Source organism: Bombyx mori, chromosome 23, assembly GCF_030269925.1.
Source record: "Bombyx mori chromosome 23, ASM3026992v2".
Classification (NCBI taxonomy): Eukaryota; Metazoa; Arthropoda; class Insecta; order Lepidoptera; family Bombycidae; genus Bombyx; species Bombyx mori.
In genome coordinates, this window is record NC_085129.1 from 15,260,067 (window position 1) to 15,279,334 (window position 19,268).

At 37.1% G+C, this 19,268-nt stretch overlaps 2 protein-coding genes and 1 long non-coding RNA gene across 4 annotated transcripts; 1 reads left to right on the forward strand and 2 right to left on the reverse strand.

The window, feature by feature from the left end:
- Nucleotides 1-735: 735 nt before the first annotated feature.
- Tinp1 (TGF beta-inducible nuclear protein 1) lies at nucleotides 736-2,107 on the reverse strand. The gene is given in 1 exon segment (NM_001043973.1): nucleotides 736-2,107. A coding segment is annotated over 1 exon segment (780 nt). The 5' UTR covers nucleotides 1,714-2,107; the 3' UTR covers nucleotides 736-933.
- A 2,599-nt stretch (nucleotides 2,108-4,706) lies between these two features.
- Nucleotides 4,707-17,301, forward strand: LOC101745393 (E3 ubiquitin-protein ligase Mdm2-like). 2 transcript variants are annotated; one of them, XM_004930658.5, is made up of 5 exons: nucleotides 4,707-4,838; nucleotides 6,604-6,666; nucleotides 11,529-11,662; nucleotides 12,662-12,853; nucleotides 13,160-17,301. In XM_004930658.5, the coding sequence occupies exons 1-5, from the start codon at nucleotides 4,817-4,819 to the stop codon at nucleotides 13,745-13,747; spliced, it is 999 nt and encodes a 332-aa protein (XP_004930715.2). In that variant the 5' UTR covers nucleotides 4,707-4,816; the 3' UTR covers nucleotides 13,748-17,301.
- Nucleotides 8,008-10,471, reverse strand: LOC134201113 (uncharacterized). The gene is made up of 2 exons (XR_009976303.1): nucleotides 10,055-10,471; nucleotides 8,008-8,328 (listed from the first exon to the last, which is right to left on the reverse strand). It is a non-coding gene; the product is annotated as an uncharacterized LOC134201113 (long non-coding RNA).
- Nucleotides 17,302-19,268: the final 1,967 nt, after the last annotated feature.

Here is a 19,268-nt window from a genome sequence, read left to right on the forward strand (position 1 = left end):
TGTTCAGGTCTAAATGGTAAGACAGCCCGGTATGGTACCTACTTATAAGACTTTATCAGGTCACAAATTGAGACAAGCATGTCCGGCACCCACTTAAAACTAGGTAGGCCACAATCTGATCAGCCCACCTAAAATTAACACATATAGGTAGTTTAAGATGATCATGTATCTATTAAAATCTAATAACGGCAGCCTTGGTAAATTGAATGAATTATTTTGTTGCATCACTGTAATTGGATCATAAAAATGTGAACATGTTACGATGACGATTTTTCAATTCACTTTACTTAAAACATAACTTTTACATTTTGCGTAATTTTAGACTACAATTGTCATTACATTTTTGACTCAGTTTTGTTTTCACAATTAGACAAATTTCAAATATTAAGCATAAAAGGATAAGGCAAGATATAAAACAGGGATTTAAAAGCCTTTAGCTCCTGGAAATGTAAACAAACATTCTAGTAACACTTACTGAATATCATTCAATAGTAATCGTGATTGATTTTATTGTTATTGTAATTTTATTATTAAATCCAACAGTAAATACAACAGTAAATAAAGGCAGCATGGAGACAAGGGTTGTCCACAAGCTGCTGTTAATGTTTAGTCATGCTAACCCTTGTATTAAATTGTAATTTTATTGATCTTAGAAATTCAAATTTCTTAACAATTGTAATGAAAATATGTTTCATGGTAATATTTTAGGTTTGATAAAAATCAAATAAGTTCATGTACTTCACGGTAGACTTTTATTGTTATACAATTAGTAAAACAAATATTCTTCATTACATGGTACAAACAGTCCATAAAGATTGCAACCAATATAAATTGTATGTATTGTGATATACATGTTCATTATTAAAAGTATAATTATCACAATTCAAGAGATGAAATTGAAGCATCTTGATTTTCCCTTGACTCAACAATAAACTAGACCAACAGCACAGCATTAATGCAGCCATCATTCTCTGGATTATTCGTGACTTGAGCGTATTTACCCCACACAACTTTACCAGCCTGCGTGACAAGACCCAGCTCAGAAATATTAACTTCAATCACTGTACCCTTAGTTATGACACCTAAGCTTGTATACATTTGTGAACTTGGGTTCTTCTTGACTCCTATTATAGGTAAACAGAAAGTTGCTTTTAGTTCAGGATGTGTGACATGGGCCTTCTTGAACCTCAGTGCCATAGGTCTGATGAATCGTTCAAATTTAGGAGGTTTACGAGTAAAGTTCTCTCCTACAAATGTTACTTTGGTGACCATGCGTTTCCAAGCTTTTCTTTTTGATTTACCCGATTTTAGGACTTTGAATACTTCTGCGTCCGCTTGAGCTCTCACTTTAGGGATGGGGACATCCCATTTTCCAGCTTTCTCTTTACGCTTTTGTTTTATCATGTTAGATAATACTTTAGCCCTAGATTGAACATCCCTGTCCAGTAGATAAACAGGCAGGGCACCTTCGGCGACCTTCTCTGTGTTCTGTTTGACATTCTTCTCTTCGTGCGCTTTGATTTTCTTTTTCATCTGAATCTTTTCATTGCGGCGTTCCTTATTGAATATTTTAGCTTTGATACCGCGGAGTTTGCGCGCCTTTTCAGCGCGTTTATGAGGCTCACGAGCTTCACGCTTCCGTTTTCTCTCCTCATAATCTAGCCGTCTACCGTAAAGCTTTTGATGGCGCTCAATATATTCGTTCTGCGGCATGTTGGTTGCTTATTCGGCAACTACAACAAAATTATTTTTATCAAAACTGTTTTGACGTGGTTTGACACATAACCTCTCACGGACTTAGGAAGAACTGCAAGGAACACCGCAACTTATGATTCAGTCGGATGAAGTCGTATTTTAATTCACACCTTCTACACTATATGCTGAAGTACGTAGTAAAAGTTTGATGTCTCAACATCCACAACTCCCCAATACATTAACCACCATGGCAGCAATCAAAACACGTGCTATGTTTCTAGACCAGTTTGTACGTTATTTTAGGCCTAAATCTTTTAATTATAATAAGTACGATTATTAATGACAAAACACGCGAACTTAATGTGCTAATTTAAAATAAATGTGCATTTTTTTACGAAATATCATACAGAATTAATGAACTCACCTTACGCTGTCACCATACCACAAGGAAAAGGAACATAGATAATACAAGAAAATTGAAAGATTAAAATTTCAACAGGAAACAGTTAAATTAGAAAAGGGTTGCCAGCTTCTATTCTAGTTTCAAAGATACCTAATCGACTAATTTTAAAAGAGAAGAAGTCTACATTCAGCTGTAAAGAGATGCAATCTGATGATGAACATAATAAAGCAATTTTTTTTCAATCTTGAAAGACTAATGGAATAATACTTGTTGTATTTAGTTTTTTTAAAGCATGTACAATATTTTAGTATTTCGACGTGCTAAGAAAATAAACAAGGAAAATGTTTGTATAATAATGCGCTGCAATTTGGATAGTTGTAGGATTTTATTAATGAAACTTGCATACAAATAGTACCACCGTCTTTTCATTATCAACGTGAAGTAATCAAGCATTCCGTTTTGAAAGGTTGTGCAAAATATTATAATTGTCCAGTAGCTACGGAATCCCATTAGGGCAAACTTTTTTTCTTTTTAGTCAGAATCCTGGAAAATATATCTCATAGATTTTTATGTGGTCGTCGTGAAGAAGTCCGTAAAGTCGTCATGGCCTAAAAGATAAGATGCCCGATGTACACGTATCAAGCGATGCAACAGTATTCAAATCCCGCTGGCAGATATCAAATTTTCTAATGAAATACGTACTATGAAAAATTATAACTTGCATAATTACTGGTGGTAGGATGTTGTGGTGAGTCCGCACGGGTAGGTAGCACCACCCTACCTATTTCTGCTGTAAAACAGTAATGCGTTTTAGTTTGAAGGGTGGGGCAGTCGTTGTACTGTTAAGACGAGACCTTAGAGCTCTTGTCTAAAGGTGTGTGGTGGCATTTACGTTGTAGATATCTGTGGATTCCGGTAATAGCTCAACATCAGGTGGAACGTGAGTTCGTCCACACATATGAGCAATAAATAAAAAATGTATAAGATACATTATTATAATAAGGTTAATTTATGTGAAACAGTTTCTTTTTTCTGAGTTGTTCGAAATGTTAATTGTCTGGAAAACAGAAAAGACAACCGAATCAATCCATTATGTCTCATAAGAGGTATTTTCGGAATGCTACAACATCTCTGTTTGATTTTCTTGCAGAGGAAAATAATAATAACTTCTTTTTCTGTCGGCAGGATCTCCTCCTCCTTGCGTCGGTTTCCTCATTACTGAGGGTCGTGGTCATGGCCTTGAAACAGTTTGTTTTTTATAGTGCACCGCCATCTGTTCCTATCTGCAGCTGAGTGCAGAGCATCGTGCACTGTGGTATCCAGGGATGCACGAATCTGGTCCGTCCAACGGGTCGGGTTCCTGCCTCTTGGTCGCTTGCCCTCGACCTTTCCAGTGACCACCAATTTCTCCAAGTTGTCACTGTCTTTCCTTGCGATGTGGCCAAAGTATTCAAGAATCCTTCGCATACAAATGGTGGAGAGTCTAGTCCGGATCTTCAACTGAGCTAGGATGGATACATTGGTGCGGCGTGCGGTCCAGGAAATACCCAACATCCTCCTCCAGTACCACATTTCGAAGGCATCAATCCAATTGCGGTCAGCTTTCTTTATAGTCCATGTCTCTGCTCCGTATATGAATATTGAAAACACTAGTGTGCGGACTAGGTTGCTCTTGGTGTTCATAGAGATATTTTTGTCCTTCCATATTTTGTCCAGCTGAGACATGGTACCTTTTGCCATCCCAATCCGTCTGCGAATTTCCGGTTCACAAGAGCCATTGTTGCTGATGTTGGAGCCCAGGTAAACAAAGTTGTCCGTTACTTCTAAATTAAGTGTACCGCTGAGCTCCAGTCTGCCTGTGCGATCAACGATCATGACCTTTGTTTTAGATCTGTTTATCGCGAGTCCGAGGTCTTTGCTAATGCGCTCCATCCTGTCCAAGAACTTGCCCATCTCGATTTCGCTGGCTGCCAGGAGAGTGGTGTCGTCAGCGTAGAGTAAGTTAGAGATTTTACAGCCTCCGACGGCAATACCACCATCCCATCCATCGCATGTTTTCCTGACGATGTATTCGCCGTAAATATTGAACAGGATGGGTAACAGGATGCAGCTCTGCCGCACGCCCTTGTGAAATTTGAACGAGTCAGATGCAGTCCTATCGATTCTCACTACTCCCTGGCTGTTGTAGTATAATGACTGAAGGAGTGCAGTAAGGTGGCGAGGGACCCCCAACTCTGTGAGGACATCCCACAAGCAGTTCCAGTCAACACAGTCAAAAGCCTTACTATAGTCAACGAAACACATGATGACCGGCGTGTCGAATTCGTAGCAGTTTTCCACAATCTGTCTCACGTTCAGTATTTGCTCCCTTGTGCCCTTGCCCTTTACAAATCCAGCTTGTTCCTGCGGGATCTGCCAGTCCAAATAGTAACGAATCCTGCTGTTTATTACATGTAAAAGAATTTTGCTAGCGTGAGTGATGAGGGCCAGGGTGCGGTAATTATCACATTTTCTAGTTGAACATTTCTTGTGCAGTGATCTATTGATTGGTAAATTGCGATAAAAAAATCGATCATTTTGGTAAAAAATCGATTCAGTAATCAACGGATTCCACATCGACATCCCTACTACAAACAAGTTATAACTGGCAAAACTACTGCCATATTAACATAGTTTGACTCCGAGATTTGGCATCTCCTATTTGTGCCTGATTGTAATATGAACACAACATTTTGTTCAGGTATGTGGCTGAAACTCATAAAATAAGTGTTGTGTGCTATTGTATATTTTAGAAATCTTCATTTAGTTAACAGTGCCGCGCAAGTAAATTTGTTTCATTTTTAGCAAACAAAAAACTGGATTTATCATTTAACCTTTCCAGGATTTAGCTAGACAGGTCATATCATACCCAGATACAGGTACTTTCATGAATATTTTACCCTTTAGCTAAAAACGAAACAAATCTGACTTGCTAGCTTAGCGATGAATAACTTTTTGTGGTTAAAGCCTAAATAACAAAGTGTTTCATGAATGAATATAGTGTCTGACAACGCAGTCAGTTAGTAAAATTGTCAAAAAAATACTGCCCAGTGACGACAAATTCAAGTGTTTTATTGTTGAATATTAATGTAGACATTCAATCTGTCAAGCCACTTGCTGTGACGTTTATGTTGTACTAGTGTATAGTAATAAAATGATTAGAATCTGATATGTAGGTACTTATGTAGAATAAATTAATTAAAACACATTCATATTCATAATATTATTATAAAATTTTGATTATTATGATGATTATTATATAGGTTAACTATTGTTTACTTTTGACTTTGTAAAGCTTAGCAGCTGGCCTATTTGTTTTGAAATTTGCAATGACAGATGAGAATGCGAGATAATATTAATTAAAAAATATGTATTCAAATTTCGAAAATGTAAAGTTATGGTAAGGCATTAAAAATGATGTAAAAAAAAATTCAACGCTATTTACAATAAAACTGTTGAAAATCCCCTTAAAATTACCAACAGACAGGAATTGTAAATTATAAGTGGATGTGAAATGTTGTATCTTAATAAAGTAGATATAGTAATAAAATAAATACAAAATAAAAAATTGTTAGTGAACCTGAACAATATGAATCATCTCCACTGCAAGTTCCATCTAGTCCTGCTTTGTCACTGTTTGTCATAACTTGGTAAAAACCATTTTGACCAATTGTACCTGATATATACAAGTGTGCTGTTCTGGACTGTTAAAAAATTTACAAGAGGCTGCTGGTTATCCAAAAACTCAACATTATTAGTTAAGTATGTGAAATAATATAGTGAATTTAAAAATGAGAATAATCAGAATAGTTTAGATCTCCAAGCAATATTTTATTAATAAGATTTTCTATAATGTATGCACAGTATTTTGAAAATGAACAAATATGTAAGATATTGTAAAAAGAATCTAAATCGTGTGAGCATTCATTTTGATATTTAATCACTATGTAATAATTTGATTATTTATTATCTATTAAATAATATGTTAGTTTAATAATTTATTATATTAATTAATTTATTAAAAACGGATCAATATTATTGCATATATATCGCACCTTTAGAATTCAAGTGGCTTAATCTAAAATTCTTGTTTGTTGTTAAACTCCAAAAATGTAATTGAAGAATTGTAAATGTTCAGTTTTGATTTTAGCCTTCTTGTGCATACCTTACAGTTTAAAGTATGCACTAGATTTAAAAGAGATGAAAACTGTACTTTGACCTATTTGGATTTGCGGTAGACAGCAGCTTGGCTCTGCCCCTGGCATTGCTGAAGTCCATGGGCGACGGTAACCACTCACCATCAGGTGGGCCGTATGCTCGTCTGCCTATAAGGGCAATAAAAAAAATTACAATACATAGATTACATACATATTTCCAGTAATAATAATAACGAAACAAAAAACTTTTCACTTTGACATGCATACAGAATTATTACAAATTTGTCTTAAATAAAACATGTTTTACAGAAACTTCAGTAAGCCGACGATGTTCGACTGAGACAATCTACAGCATACAAGGAAAAGAAACAGGTAAACATTAAGATGTTATAAAGTATGAAATAGAAAAAAGCCTCCAAATTCAATAATATAAGGTGGATGCCCCATATATCTACCTATTTAAATATTTCCTACCTTTCTGCATTATTTATCAATGTCACCATCTTGAATATTATCAAGACTTACACAGTGTTAAATTCAAAATTATCACACAAGCAAATTTAAAAATACAAAACTACAGAAAAATAGATTTTGGCAATTTACTCATGAACACCAATAGTGTCAAGGATAATATTCAAATTATTTAATATCTAATAAATGTGATTTTATATCAAAAGACATTTATTTTGTGAATGTTGCCCCTTCCATCCAGCATGACTTGATTTTTTGTAAAAATTATTTAATCTTGCACATGCATTGAAAGTAGTTATAAGTATTATAAGCATTGTAATAAGTATTTCTATGTAAAGTTATGTTTTTCTCTAGTCTAATATATGTATCCTTAACTATGTATTGCTTATAATATGAATGTATGTGTATGTTTATCCAAATATATTTTTTACGTTTGGTGTATCATATAGTGTTTGTCTCTTGATACTTTGATACTAAAATTATGCTTTCTATCTTGCTGATTTGTATAATAAATTGGTATGTCCCAGTGTATCCCCAAGTATATTATAGAAAGCCCTACTCTGTTAAAAGGAAACAATACTTTGCTTTTTTAATTGAATTCTTTGCGCTTTTTGCAAGAGGAGTACTGCAATCAATAAACGTAAAAAGTTGCACATTAAACTTATAGTTTAGTTGAAACGGTCATTGACAGGGTATCGAAGCGGCCGTCGCGTCTATACTAATATTGGCTAATCTTCCACCAGCATACAAAATCAGGCCGTTACTTTATTGTTTTCCCCAAAAATTCCAGCATGCGTTGTTACCTTTAACATGTGATATCAATAAATACAATATATTTCTGTATTAAGGAAAATATATCCGTTTTACTGTGCTCAGGATATTGAAATTACATATAACACGAAATATCTCTGAAACGGTAGGTTACAGTTCAGGGAAACTGCTGCAGACTTAACTTATTGATTGTATCTACCCTCTAGATAATTGTGTAGTACCTATCTACCCTCCATTTGACCAAGCTCCATATATTTGTGCCCTTCTCATTTACATAAAGATCATGTGACTCTCACTATTATATGTGACAATGATAATGGTTTAATCGAATTTTTGGAAATCAATTTGATATTTTTTACGATTATAGAAAAAATAAATATATTAGTGGTAGTATTTGTTTTCGCGAAACAGTATTTTTTGTTAGCCCTATTTGAGTAGAAGTACAATAATGCCAATAATAAAATGGAGATATAAATTTGATACACAACTTTTATTTTCATATTTGTCTTATGTGTCCGGTATGACGAAGGAATATAACCGCCGGATCTTCTCAGTGGATAGTGTTTCCGATCCGGTGGTAGATTCTGCGAAGCATTACTATGGCTAGTGTTAGCAGCCTCTCCAGGTTCGAGCCCCGTGAGCTCATCAGACTCGCTCGGTTACGGTTGGTTACGGCCTTGTAAGGCTACCAGCATAGGTAGCGAAATAAAAAAATGATTTTGCTTATAAAACCTACCGCGTAGATGAAAGATTAATTCAACATTAATGTGATCATGAAACGCCAATCAGATCCTGAAAAGAAAGAGTAATAATAATTCCTCTGTTCTTTAAAATTTACTATGTACCTATCGTGTAGGGGCTTGTTAATTCCACTTCCAGTCTTGCATTATGAAGTTGAAACTTCGGTTCATTATGTGATTATCATCGTTACAGCGACTAGTTTCTGGGCTCTAATGTATTTTACATAACATCAAGAATGATGCGCGTCGTATGTTTGTGCAACTATTCCGCGTGTCTGAGTCATATTATCTGCAATCTGCATACATTTTACTTGTCCGAACATGTCCGTGCATTCTTTGAACTGTAACCGTTTGTATGTTCACGCTCTGTGAGTGATCACGGAGGTGGGTACGGATCTTCGATTTTAGGGTGGTCGGAAATTTTATTTTATGACTTCGTCGAAGAATTAACGTGTCGTCGCGGGTTTTTTTTTGTTTTGAAGCTTGCCATGTTTATTATTAACAATTTATTTTAACTTAATTACGTGTTCCGAACAATTAGTTTTGGTTCAAGGTTTTCCTGCCTTTGGTTCCCTTGTAAACTAAAGTGCACAAAATAAACATTGTTTCTGTACTATTTGCTGTTAAATTCTATCCTTTCGACTCGTACGATCTTGTCTCGACTCGTATCTGTCCAAAGTTAATGAATGCTTTTTGATAACTTATCGAAATCATTATAAATACTCATTGTGATAAGTATATGTACTGAACATATGTTAATTGGTATTACAATAACGAAAATACAGAGAATGGTGAAATAATTATTGTAATAAAAAAACAAACAAGATTACTTTTTTTGTCAGGAATATGACTTTTTGGAAATTGTGGTAGAGTGAGAGGATATTTTGATATTCAACAAAATGTCGTGATGATAATTCGTTGTCTCTCTATACGTCAAATATTGAACGTGAAAGTTGAGTTGATTTAATTTGATTTCTCTTGTAAATATGCTTATATAAGGTAGCACATGATGGGGATCGGAGCGATGGTAATCAATAACAGTCGGAGTCGTGCGCCTTTGAATAAAAAATTGCAATCCTAAGTTTCATGTTTCGACCTGCTCGTCGTGAACGGGGTTAATGTCCAAAGCGTTCAGCCCTCTCACTTGACGATCGACGTTCTGTATGCTTAGTACCAGTTTTTTAACGTTCTCTATAGCGTAAAAGTTAACTCAAATTTGTATGCCTTTGGAACGGCAACGTTCCAACTCAATACAAATTTGAGTTAACTTTTACGCTATCGAGAACGTTAAATAACTCGAAATAAGCACACTGTATACTGCAAAGTAATTCGCTGCTATACAGCAGCGACGTATTATTAGAAACGCTTTCTTTTTGTCAATATTTTTATTCATTCTGCAACTTTCCACGTGCACTATTCTAGTATCACGGGAAAGGCGTATATATGTCCTGCAGTGGAGAGACTGGTCGATGCTATGAACCGTCGCGGATCAGGTCGCTTCCTGCCTATTTCTGCGATGAAGCAGCGACAGTTGTAAAGTGAGGCCTGCTATTATTCCAATAAAATTGGGACTTTCATCTCATATCTCAAGATAGAGGCGACATTCTAACTGGTTCAGTCAATGAGCCCCGGGATATGCTTAAAACTACATAGGTCTGTAACTCGTTTGCCCATATTCATCAATAAAAAAAACATTCAGTTTGTAAACTCCACATATTCACATTAGCATTTGCATGCGTGTCATTGAATTAAAAGTATGAATAACATATTTTTTTCACCTGCTATTGTCAGGAAAGTGATATGACAAGTGGTGGCCCTGGTCTCATCTGCCCCAAGGTCCTGAGAAGAGAAACAGCTGATCCATTAAATCTGTGTGTGTGTGTGTGCTTTGACACGTGAAATGACATTATTGTATTTCGTTTTTTGTGTGCTTAGATTAATAATTATAGCTTTTTTGTGGTAATTTAAAGAAAAGTTGAACGATGATGCTAATTCTATGCCTCTAATGAAGATTTGAGTGTACAATAAAAAGAATAAAAGTCTATTAATTGTTAAAAACTTTCTCTATGTGCAGGATTTAAATATCGAGCTACCGAGTTCGAAGCGGAAATAAACCAAAAGCTTAAAAATTAGTCGCTCGCTTAGATGAAAAAAAAAAAAATTATTTTACTTAATTCAAATACAAAATAGGCAAACTAAAATACAATTACGAATCTTTCTTTCTTAGGCTTATGTTTATCACGCGGTATTATTTATATTTTCGTTTTCTTTAATTGTAACATTGGTAACCGTTGGCAAGCTTTCATATTATCAACAAAGAAACAAAATAGGTTTTTTCTTCTTTAAAATATTCAAATTAAAATAAAGGGAAATTTAATGTATAAAATGAATCTAAATTTTGATTTTAGTTCATGTGGTTATGGTCGAATTTCGATAGTTATACTGTTAACAAAACAAGAATAGATACTTGTTTAAAAAAAAGTTATGAGCTGCGGGGCTGCAATATGAATAAATACGCACTGCATATAAAATAAAGAAAGCTCTTTATTTACGCAGACAACAGTAGTTAAATCGTTTTTCATTAGAGGCAAATTTTATAGTCTATTAGGTAATATTACTGTTTTATAGAGGAGTTTCTAAATCTGCATATAAGCTATGTCGTTGAACTTTTCACTAATTGCTTTTAAGTTTAATATTTAAATGTTTCACTAGATATGTCCGTGTAAAGGTTAATGGGATTCAAGTTGCTTCATAGAACCGTTTATATTTCATTCAAATTACATATATCCAAACTATATCGCTCATCGCTCGAGAAGATAGCTCAAATGTATTCACAATACATGAGATAAAAATTAAGAAATCTTTCACTCCGGGTCATCGAACTGGCGGTCAGTCAAAATTATAGTAGATCAGCTTGAATCCTATTAATTACTTCACTTGTTAAATATAAATAGACCATGATAAAACATACAAATGACAATAAAAACAATGGTAAATTATACATTAGTAAATTTATGAATTTCATTGTAATTTTAAGTTAAATTTAATATTGGTTTTATGTTAAATACTAAATATTGATAGTACTTATAAATTACAATCTAAGGCATTTAAAAAGAAAAGAAAAAAAAGACAAAAGTTATTCCCAGAATTTTACAAATAAAAAAAATATGAAAAAATTAAAGGAAAAAGAACCAAAAAAAAAATAAAAAGAAAAAAACCAAAGGAGGGTGTGTAAGCCGGTGTGTGTTGTAGATTTCGCGCGAGACACCAGCGACACAGATGCAAGTATATTCGATACAGACGCCGAGATCGAGTTCGAGCCGGCCTCTGATGATGAAGAGGACCAGGCGCCGGTGGACGAGGACACGTCGGCGTCTTTCACTGATGTAAGCATGATAAAGATTTTTTTCAAGATTGCCTGCAGATTCAGGTGTCGCAAAGCCTCTAATTTTTTTTTATTGCGTAGATGTGTGGTCGAGCTCTCCTGGTGTTAAGTGGCTACCGGAGCTCATAGAAATCTACAACGCAAATGCCGCCATCCACCTTGAGATATGAGTTCTAAGGTCTCAAGTATAGTTATAACGGCTGCCCCACCCTTCAAATCGAAACGCATTACTGTTTTACGGCAGAAATAGGTAGGATTTTGGTACCCATTCGTGCGGACTCACAAAAGGTCCTACCACCAGTGGTATCGCTATTCCAGCCCTTCGTGCCGCAAAGCAATCGGTCGTGAGGTACTTGTAAGCAGCTGGAAGTAGCCTCGTGTTGCATTCGGGATCGCTGGTACCAAGCGATGTTTGTGTTCACGACGGTGATGTCGGTGGGGCGGCTGATCGACTGAGTTGTCTACATTCATCATTCTCCTGCCCTTTTCCCAGTCACCTGGGGTCGGCGTAACATGTTTTCACCTTCCATACTCCTCTATCATATCTTCGCTCACTCCCCTCTTACACATATCGTTTCTCACGCAATCCATCCATTTGTTGTCAGGTCTACCTCTTCCTCTAAAGCAGGGGCTCTCAAACTTATTTTGACTACTGCCCACTTTGAGGATAAATTATTTTTTAGCGCCCCCATTTTTTTACCTATTTAAAAACCACTACAGCGAAAGTTCAATCGGTGTCTCTAAGAGTCCTCCTAGATGAAATTACAAATCGCCTCCCATGCCCCTATATAACGCCCACATTTCTTTCTGGGTCTCTTACTGCCCGCCCCCCTTTGGGCCTGCAGCGCCCACAAGAGGGCGTTATCGCCCGCTTTGGGAAAGGCTGCTCTAAAGCCTTTCACATTCATAGTTAAAACTCTCTTACCGACCTCATTGTCATTTTGTCTGATCATATGTCCATACTATCCAGAGTTGCCTACATGATTATTGTTATTTCCAGGGTGAAATAATAAAGACCAAAGTGCTAGAGGTGAGCGTGGGCGACGACGGCGACCTGCAGCTCGCGGACTCTGAGCAGACTGACTCGCAGGACAGCGACAGCGAGATCGACCTGTACGACTTCTGGCATTGCATCAAGTGCAGAGCCGAGAACAACGTTCCGTTTTATAGATATTGTCAGAAGTGCTTTCAGGTAACTACAGACAGTAGCTGAAATAAATAATTTAAAATTATATAAGATTATAGGGAGTTCTGAACTATATAATAGTTTTATTATTAGCTATAATAAGTCTATTCGCCTTGAGATTATCAAGGATTGACGTGGTGTGAACGGACGAGGCTAGACTAACCAAACGAAGGCCGGAGGACCACAGAAGTAGAGGCAGGCCCAAACTGAAATACAAACGGCGCTGAACAGAACTCCAAGAACTTAGGAGTGATCATTTTAAGAAGGAAAGCCGAATGTATGAGAACGTAAAGTTTTATTCTCAATTTTCAGGTCCGCAAAAACTTCTTTCCTCCGCGGCCGAAACGTAAACGCAAACGCGGCACGACGGTCACCCCGGAGCTGGACGCGGTGCCCAGGACTCTGTCACAGGACTCCGGCATCCAGTCCGTGCACAGTCAAGAACTGTTCAACAGCCAGGACGCGACCCACGGTGAGGGCACTTCGCGAGACGTTGACAGTAGCGCTGAGTTCACAGGTCGAGCGAGGAAGAGACGCGCCCGGTCGGTCGACGGCGGCTCCAAGCGAACGAAGCTCGCCTCTGCCTCCGGATCCGGATCCGACTCCGACTCTGGAGGCAACTCGGAGTCCCTGACCAAGTCCGTCAGCGATCCGTCCGTGGCGATCGACGAGCCGCTGAAAATGACGAAAAAAGTAATATCGGATAGGATCAAACAAAAGCTAGACAAGGAGCTGTGCATCGTGTGCGACTCCGAACCCAAGACCGGCGTGTTCGTGCACGGGCACCTCGCGCACATCTGCTGCTGCTACAAGTGCGCCGTCAAGGTGTGGGCGCGCGCCCGCCGCTGCCCCGTCTGCAACCGCAGGGTCAGCAACGTGCTGCGCGCCGTCGTGCTATAGTCCGCGGGCGCGAGCTTACGCCATTTCTCTAAAACTTCAACATACATTGCTGCTTAGCGCCACCGACTGGCGCCCGCGTAATGAATACCGTTATCTTTCCTCGACCACTTGACGTTCTAATGACAGGCCGACACACGCGACTCGATGATGATTTGAGAATTATTGAAACTTAGCCGTGGTCGGGCTCTGACATGATGAGCTCTCGATGAGCGACGGCTTGTGAGCTTTGTACCCTCCGGTTCGTGCCAACGGAGTTAGGGTTGTCAGCCTCCATTGGCGATAACTTACGTGTGCTATTGACATTGTTCTTGTACATCCTAAAGCCATCCGTTGATTTGGCAAGCACAATAATGTTTTGTATACATTGCGCGCGACTGGTTGTTAGTGACATTATCGTCCTCCGTTAAGTCAGTCGCTCGTTGCTGAGGGCGTGATGATTAAGCACTCAACGTCGTATAGAAGTATCAGGAAGTGCAGGGTTCGGATAGTTAGATTCTTCGTAATCCACATTCCGATCTATCTATATACTGTCAAGTTAGTAACGTTTGTTTGGCAGTAAATTAATTCGGTGAACTTGTCTGTTGGTGAGGTCCACAGACAACACGACCCGCGTCGTCACCGGTGCACTCCACCAGGAATTTCTGGAGTATCTCATTCGTTAACGGAATTGAAATTGAAAAACGCCGTTCGCTAAGTTAGGACGTTTTGTAAACAAAACACCTTCGGTGTGCTTAGTGCGAGCTATTTAACGTTGTCGATAGCGTAAAAGTTAACTCTTGTATGCAGTTGAAACAGCACCCCTAGCGGCAAACGTAGGCAAATGTTCCAACTCCATACAATTTGGAGTTAACTCTTACGCTATCGAGAACGTTAAAAAACTCTCACTAAACACACGGGTCTGTGACCGTGACTTTTGCATAAAAGCTCTATAATATAATTAATTTGAGACATCGACTCATATTAAAGATGGCTATAACAATTTAAAAAACAATTAGACCATCTACCTATCTACGCGAAAATGAAACAACAGAACAAGGTTAATGTTGCCAATGATTATTTTGGATTCAGAGTTGCCAGGCAACCTTTAGTTTTTAAATATAGCATCGATAAGGTTTAATGTGTAGACTACGCGATAATTGCATATATGTACGTAGGTAGAAGTGTAAATAATTATGTACATAAAAAAAACTTTCCACCGAAGAAACAAAAGAGAGATAAGTTTAATATATTGTTTTCTTTTTAACTTCATAAATAAATACTTTAGTTAGGTAGGGCCATAATAAATAGATTTTAACGGCGAAACAACGGTCGCCAATCTTTTTTCGTGATTTGAAACGTTATTGCGTTGTACTCGTTTTTAAAAGCTTGTCTCATCACGAGCTTGCCGTAAAAATATTTGAGCTTTATGGCAAGCTTTACAAGTTCGAGGTAAATTCTTAATAAATTGCGAAATTCGTTTGAGACGTTACAAGTTTAGTTAATGTTGAACCAGATATAAATTTCTTATTCATCTGGTTACGTAGATTCATTTGTTGGGAAACAAAGATAATCTGTAAAAAGTACAATTAGCGTTCCTTACTTCCCTCTTTTTAAGAGCCCGTAATGTTTAATTTATTATTCGTGTATTGTGTAATTATTATTAATGTAGAAATTTTTTCGTGATATTTTTTATTATTTAATTTCATGAAAAAATACGACTCAAGTTGAACGAGTCTTTCAATACTATGTAAATAAATTTTGTTTTTTTTAAAGTACTTCCGAAAATGCACGGAAAATTCACGAACTATTATTTATTTCAAGAAAATTGAATCTAAAATTAAGAGCATTAAAAACTATACTAGGATTAGCGATATGAAACGATTTCAATATTTCTGAGTCGTTCTTTGTTATCCGCGCGGTCGTGGGTACGGTTCGCATTGTGTTCCTCGCTCTGATTCATTTCGATCCATGGTCTTCAACGCGATACCCATTCTGACGGTTTGAGGCGTGACGAGAGCACCCCGCCGTGGTAGTCCCCCGGGGACAGCGCTGGCGAGATCCAAAAGTCGTGGTCATGAGATCGCCACAGAACGCACAACTTTGTGCACTGTGTTACGTTTAACTAATATAGTTGTAAATTTCAGAAACAGTCAATAGAATATCATTTTAAATTGTAAATAACGTAAATGTCTCTTTAGGTATTTAAAATGTGTTGTATCTTCGAACGTATCTCGAGATAGCACATCACTACACGCAGAGTATATCGCGTTAAATGTAAATAATTAGTATAGAATATATTTTTATCGAGAAACGCTTCAATCATTTTGATCTTTATTAAAAATATAACCCACCATCTCTCCTACCGCTCAGAGGATCTATCATTTGTTTTCTTGTTATGTATTAGAGATTTTATATTTAAAAAATTGTCTATAAGCGTGCAAAAATGTAGAATTTAGATCTCCAGTTAATAGGGTATTTTACGATTTTTTTTAAATGTGGCACAATTCAACTATGCAATCAATAACTATTCACTGTTCTTTTTTTCTTCTAAAATCGAACTTAAATTTTCGCGCGAAAACCTTAGCCGCCATTTTGTTTTATTTGCTTAACGCTAAAGTGAAGTCCAAAACGGGATTCGGTAAAAATTGTGAGTCGCTGAATCTGAGAATACGTTTCAAAATAAAAATAAAAATCTAAATTAACGTGTCGGCTTCTAAGACAGTAGGAAGTTTTGGGTTTTTTTTTTGTAACCTCAGACCGGCATGTAGACTCGGGGCCGACCTGATGTGTCGCCTTAGATACCGCAACATGATTGGCATTATTTATTTTAAAGGCAGTGTGCTTAGTGCGAGTTTTTTAACGTTCTCGATAACGTAAAAGTGAACTCAAATTTGTATGGAGTTGGAGCAGCGCCCCTAGCGGCAAACGTAGGCAAACGTTCCAACTCGATACACATTTGAGATAACTTTGACGCTATCGAGAACTTTAAAAACTCACTAAGTACACAGATGAATCTGCGGCTCGATAACGGTGAGCGGTCACGTGATTTAAGGACGAGACATACCCTTAAATAGCCGTTGCATAACTTCCGTTGTAAGGTCTTAACAAAATATATGACATGCGAGTTCCATAAGCGAGTAATATTAATATAATTTAAAAAAAAATATCGATGTTTGAAACGGTCGTATAAATTATCATCACGAAAAGATTATGGCGGCTACAGTTTATCTACAGAGTATCTACTGAACCGATAAAATAAAAAATAATCTCTAAAAGTCAATGTATAATTTTTTTTGTGTATTTTTAATAATAATTTGTGTATTTCAATAGCTCGCGGCCATATGTTAACATTCGTATTTTATATTGCCGACCGTAAAATACCCTATTGTTATCTATATCCCTTTAAGTATATTTTGTTTCGTTGTGGTTTAACTATTTTCATGTAATTGTTATATTTTATTTAAAAAAAAAGATAATATGAAAGAAAGAAAGAACAAAAGATAAAATCGAAAAAGATTATTCGATTTAAAATAAAAAAAGATTATTAATAAAACTTTTTTCTTTTTCAGCATAAACGATTTTCATTTTTAAACCTTTTCCTTACAACTAACTTTAATAACTACAAAGTTTGTATGTGCAAACCGCGTCGCATATACGCATTGTTGACATGGCATTGACAATGTTGACACTGACATCACAAGCTTCATCATGCTGTTACATTACTATAGCGCCTATACAAAACTAGTTTTCTTTGCTCATACTCTGGGCTGTCATGACTTACGCGTGTGTGGTGTCCGCTCACACGGCCCACACCCACAGACACCCTCCAATGTCTACAATCCCGCATTTGCAGGTTAGCCGTTGGAGCTCCGTGGTTCTTGAGGAACGTTGACCTACCCGATGACCTGGGCCTCGAATCAATACGGAAATACATGAAGTTAGTGTCGGAACAGTAGTTCGATAAGCTATGCGTCAATCGCCTTATCATTGCCGCCGCTGACTACTCCCCCAAATCCCGATCACGCAGGAGCCAGTCACCATCGACGCCCTAGACATGTCCTTACGGATCCCTCAGATCCAATAACCTTTGCCTTAGACGCCTTCAGCTCTAACACTAGGAGCAGGCTTTTGTTTAGGGACCGCCGGATCTTCTAAGCGGGTCGCGATTCCGATCCGGTAGTAGATTCATTCGCGAAGCAGCTGCTCTTGAGTTGTTAGGTCTCCTTCGGAGGCGCTCGGGCAGCTGTTAGCAAATCCCACCCCTCTTGACTGAGCCTTTGCTCGCCCACCTGTCCTGGTGAAACTGGAAAGGTCACCGGGCCACCAGTAATCGTTCAATCCTAAAAAAAACAGGCAGCTGTTTCTGTCGCGAAGCAGCCCTGCTTTCCGATTTGAAGAAGACTTCTAAGTCTTCTTGTTCTTCATGTCTTTGGACTGAAACTCCTAATGAACACCAGGAGAACCATGAGCTCGCTTGCCAAATAGCTCTGCCAGACGGGCTTAACGAAATTTCAAGGATTCTATTTTTTGTCAGTTCCTTACTGAATTCTAAGTATCAGTCTGCTTTCATGCGTGCAAATTAAACAATCTATTAAATTATTAAGTCTTATTGTAATTAACAAAATACATATAAATGTTGGATCTGAATAAGTATGAAATCGTTAAATTTTACAAGTTTATGCATTTTCATATCATCGTTACCGTAAAAGTAAGCTATAAAAGTTTGCCGCAATAACGATAAACTTGCAAAAAAAATTCACATAGAAACTCATAGCAATGATCATTGGTTAAATAAAAAACACGAAAATGACAAACTATTTGAATTTAAATGAATGCTTTCTTATCGCCAATATCATAAAACATTCGAATTACGGTTTACAGTTTCAGTTCAGGGTTGATTAAAATTAGAAAATTAAAATAAAAGAAATTAGCAAAAACTTACTTGGTGTATTTAAATTTTAATCATTTTATGTCCATAACTCTAACTCTGAGTGTACAAAATGTTTTTGGGAACACTTTGCCTGCTTAATTAGTATTCGGCTTACTACAGTTCTTTATCAACTTTCTAGACTATTCATCCCTATTAGGTAGGTATCATTAATAATATTCTGTTTAGTTTGGTCTAGTCTTGTAGCGTTTTCTAAGTTTTTCCATCTCGTCACCCTTGCAAATAGCTGAGACTGATTCAGATCTACGGTGCGTCTGTGTCCGGTAATTTTGATATCGGGGATCGTTTTTTTGTGGACAGTGTACTTAGTGCGAGTTTCTTAACGTTCTCGATAGCGTAAAAGTTAACCCAATTTTGTATGCAGTTGGAATAGCGTTCGCAAACGTACGCGAACGATCCCATTCCATACAAATATGAGCTAACTTTTACGCTATCGAGAACGTAAAAAACTCGCACTAAGAAGCAAACAGGTTTCGGTCCTCGTGTTTTGCAACGTAGGCGTTCCACGGTGTGCTCTGAAGAATCATTTATAATAATCGTTTTACATGAGTTACCTACATGACAAAATAAAAAAAATCTGTTTTAAAGTTGAAT

Coding starts and splice junctions, on each gene's coding strand:
- LOC101745393 (XM_004930658.5), top strand. CDS start 4,817: ATGAACACAACATTTTGTTCAG. Junction 6,667..11,528: donor CATACAAGGAAAAGAAACAG/GTAAACATTAAG, acceptor TGTGTGTTGTAG/ATTTCGCGCGAGACACCAGC. Junction 11,663..12,661: donor CGTCGGCGTCTTTCACTGAT/GTAAGCATGATA, acceptor TGTTATTTCCAG/GGTGAAATAATAAAGACCAA.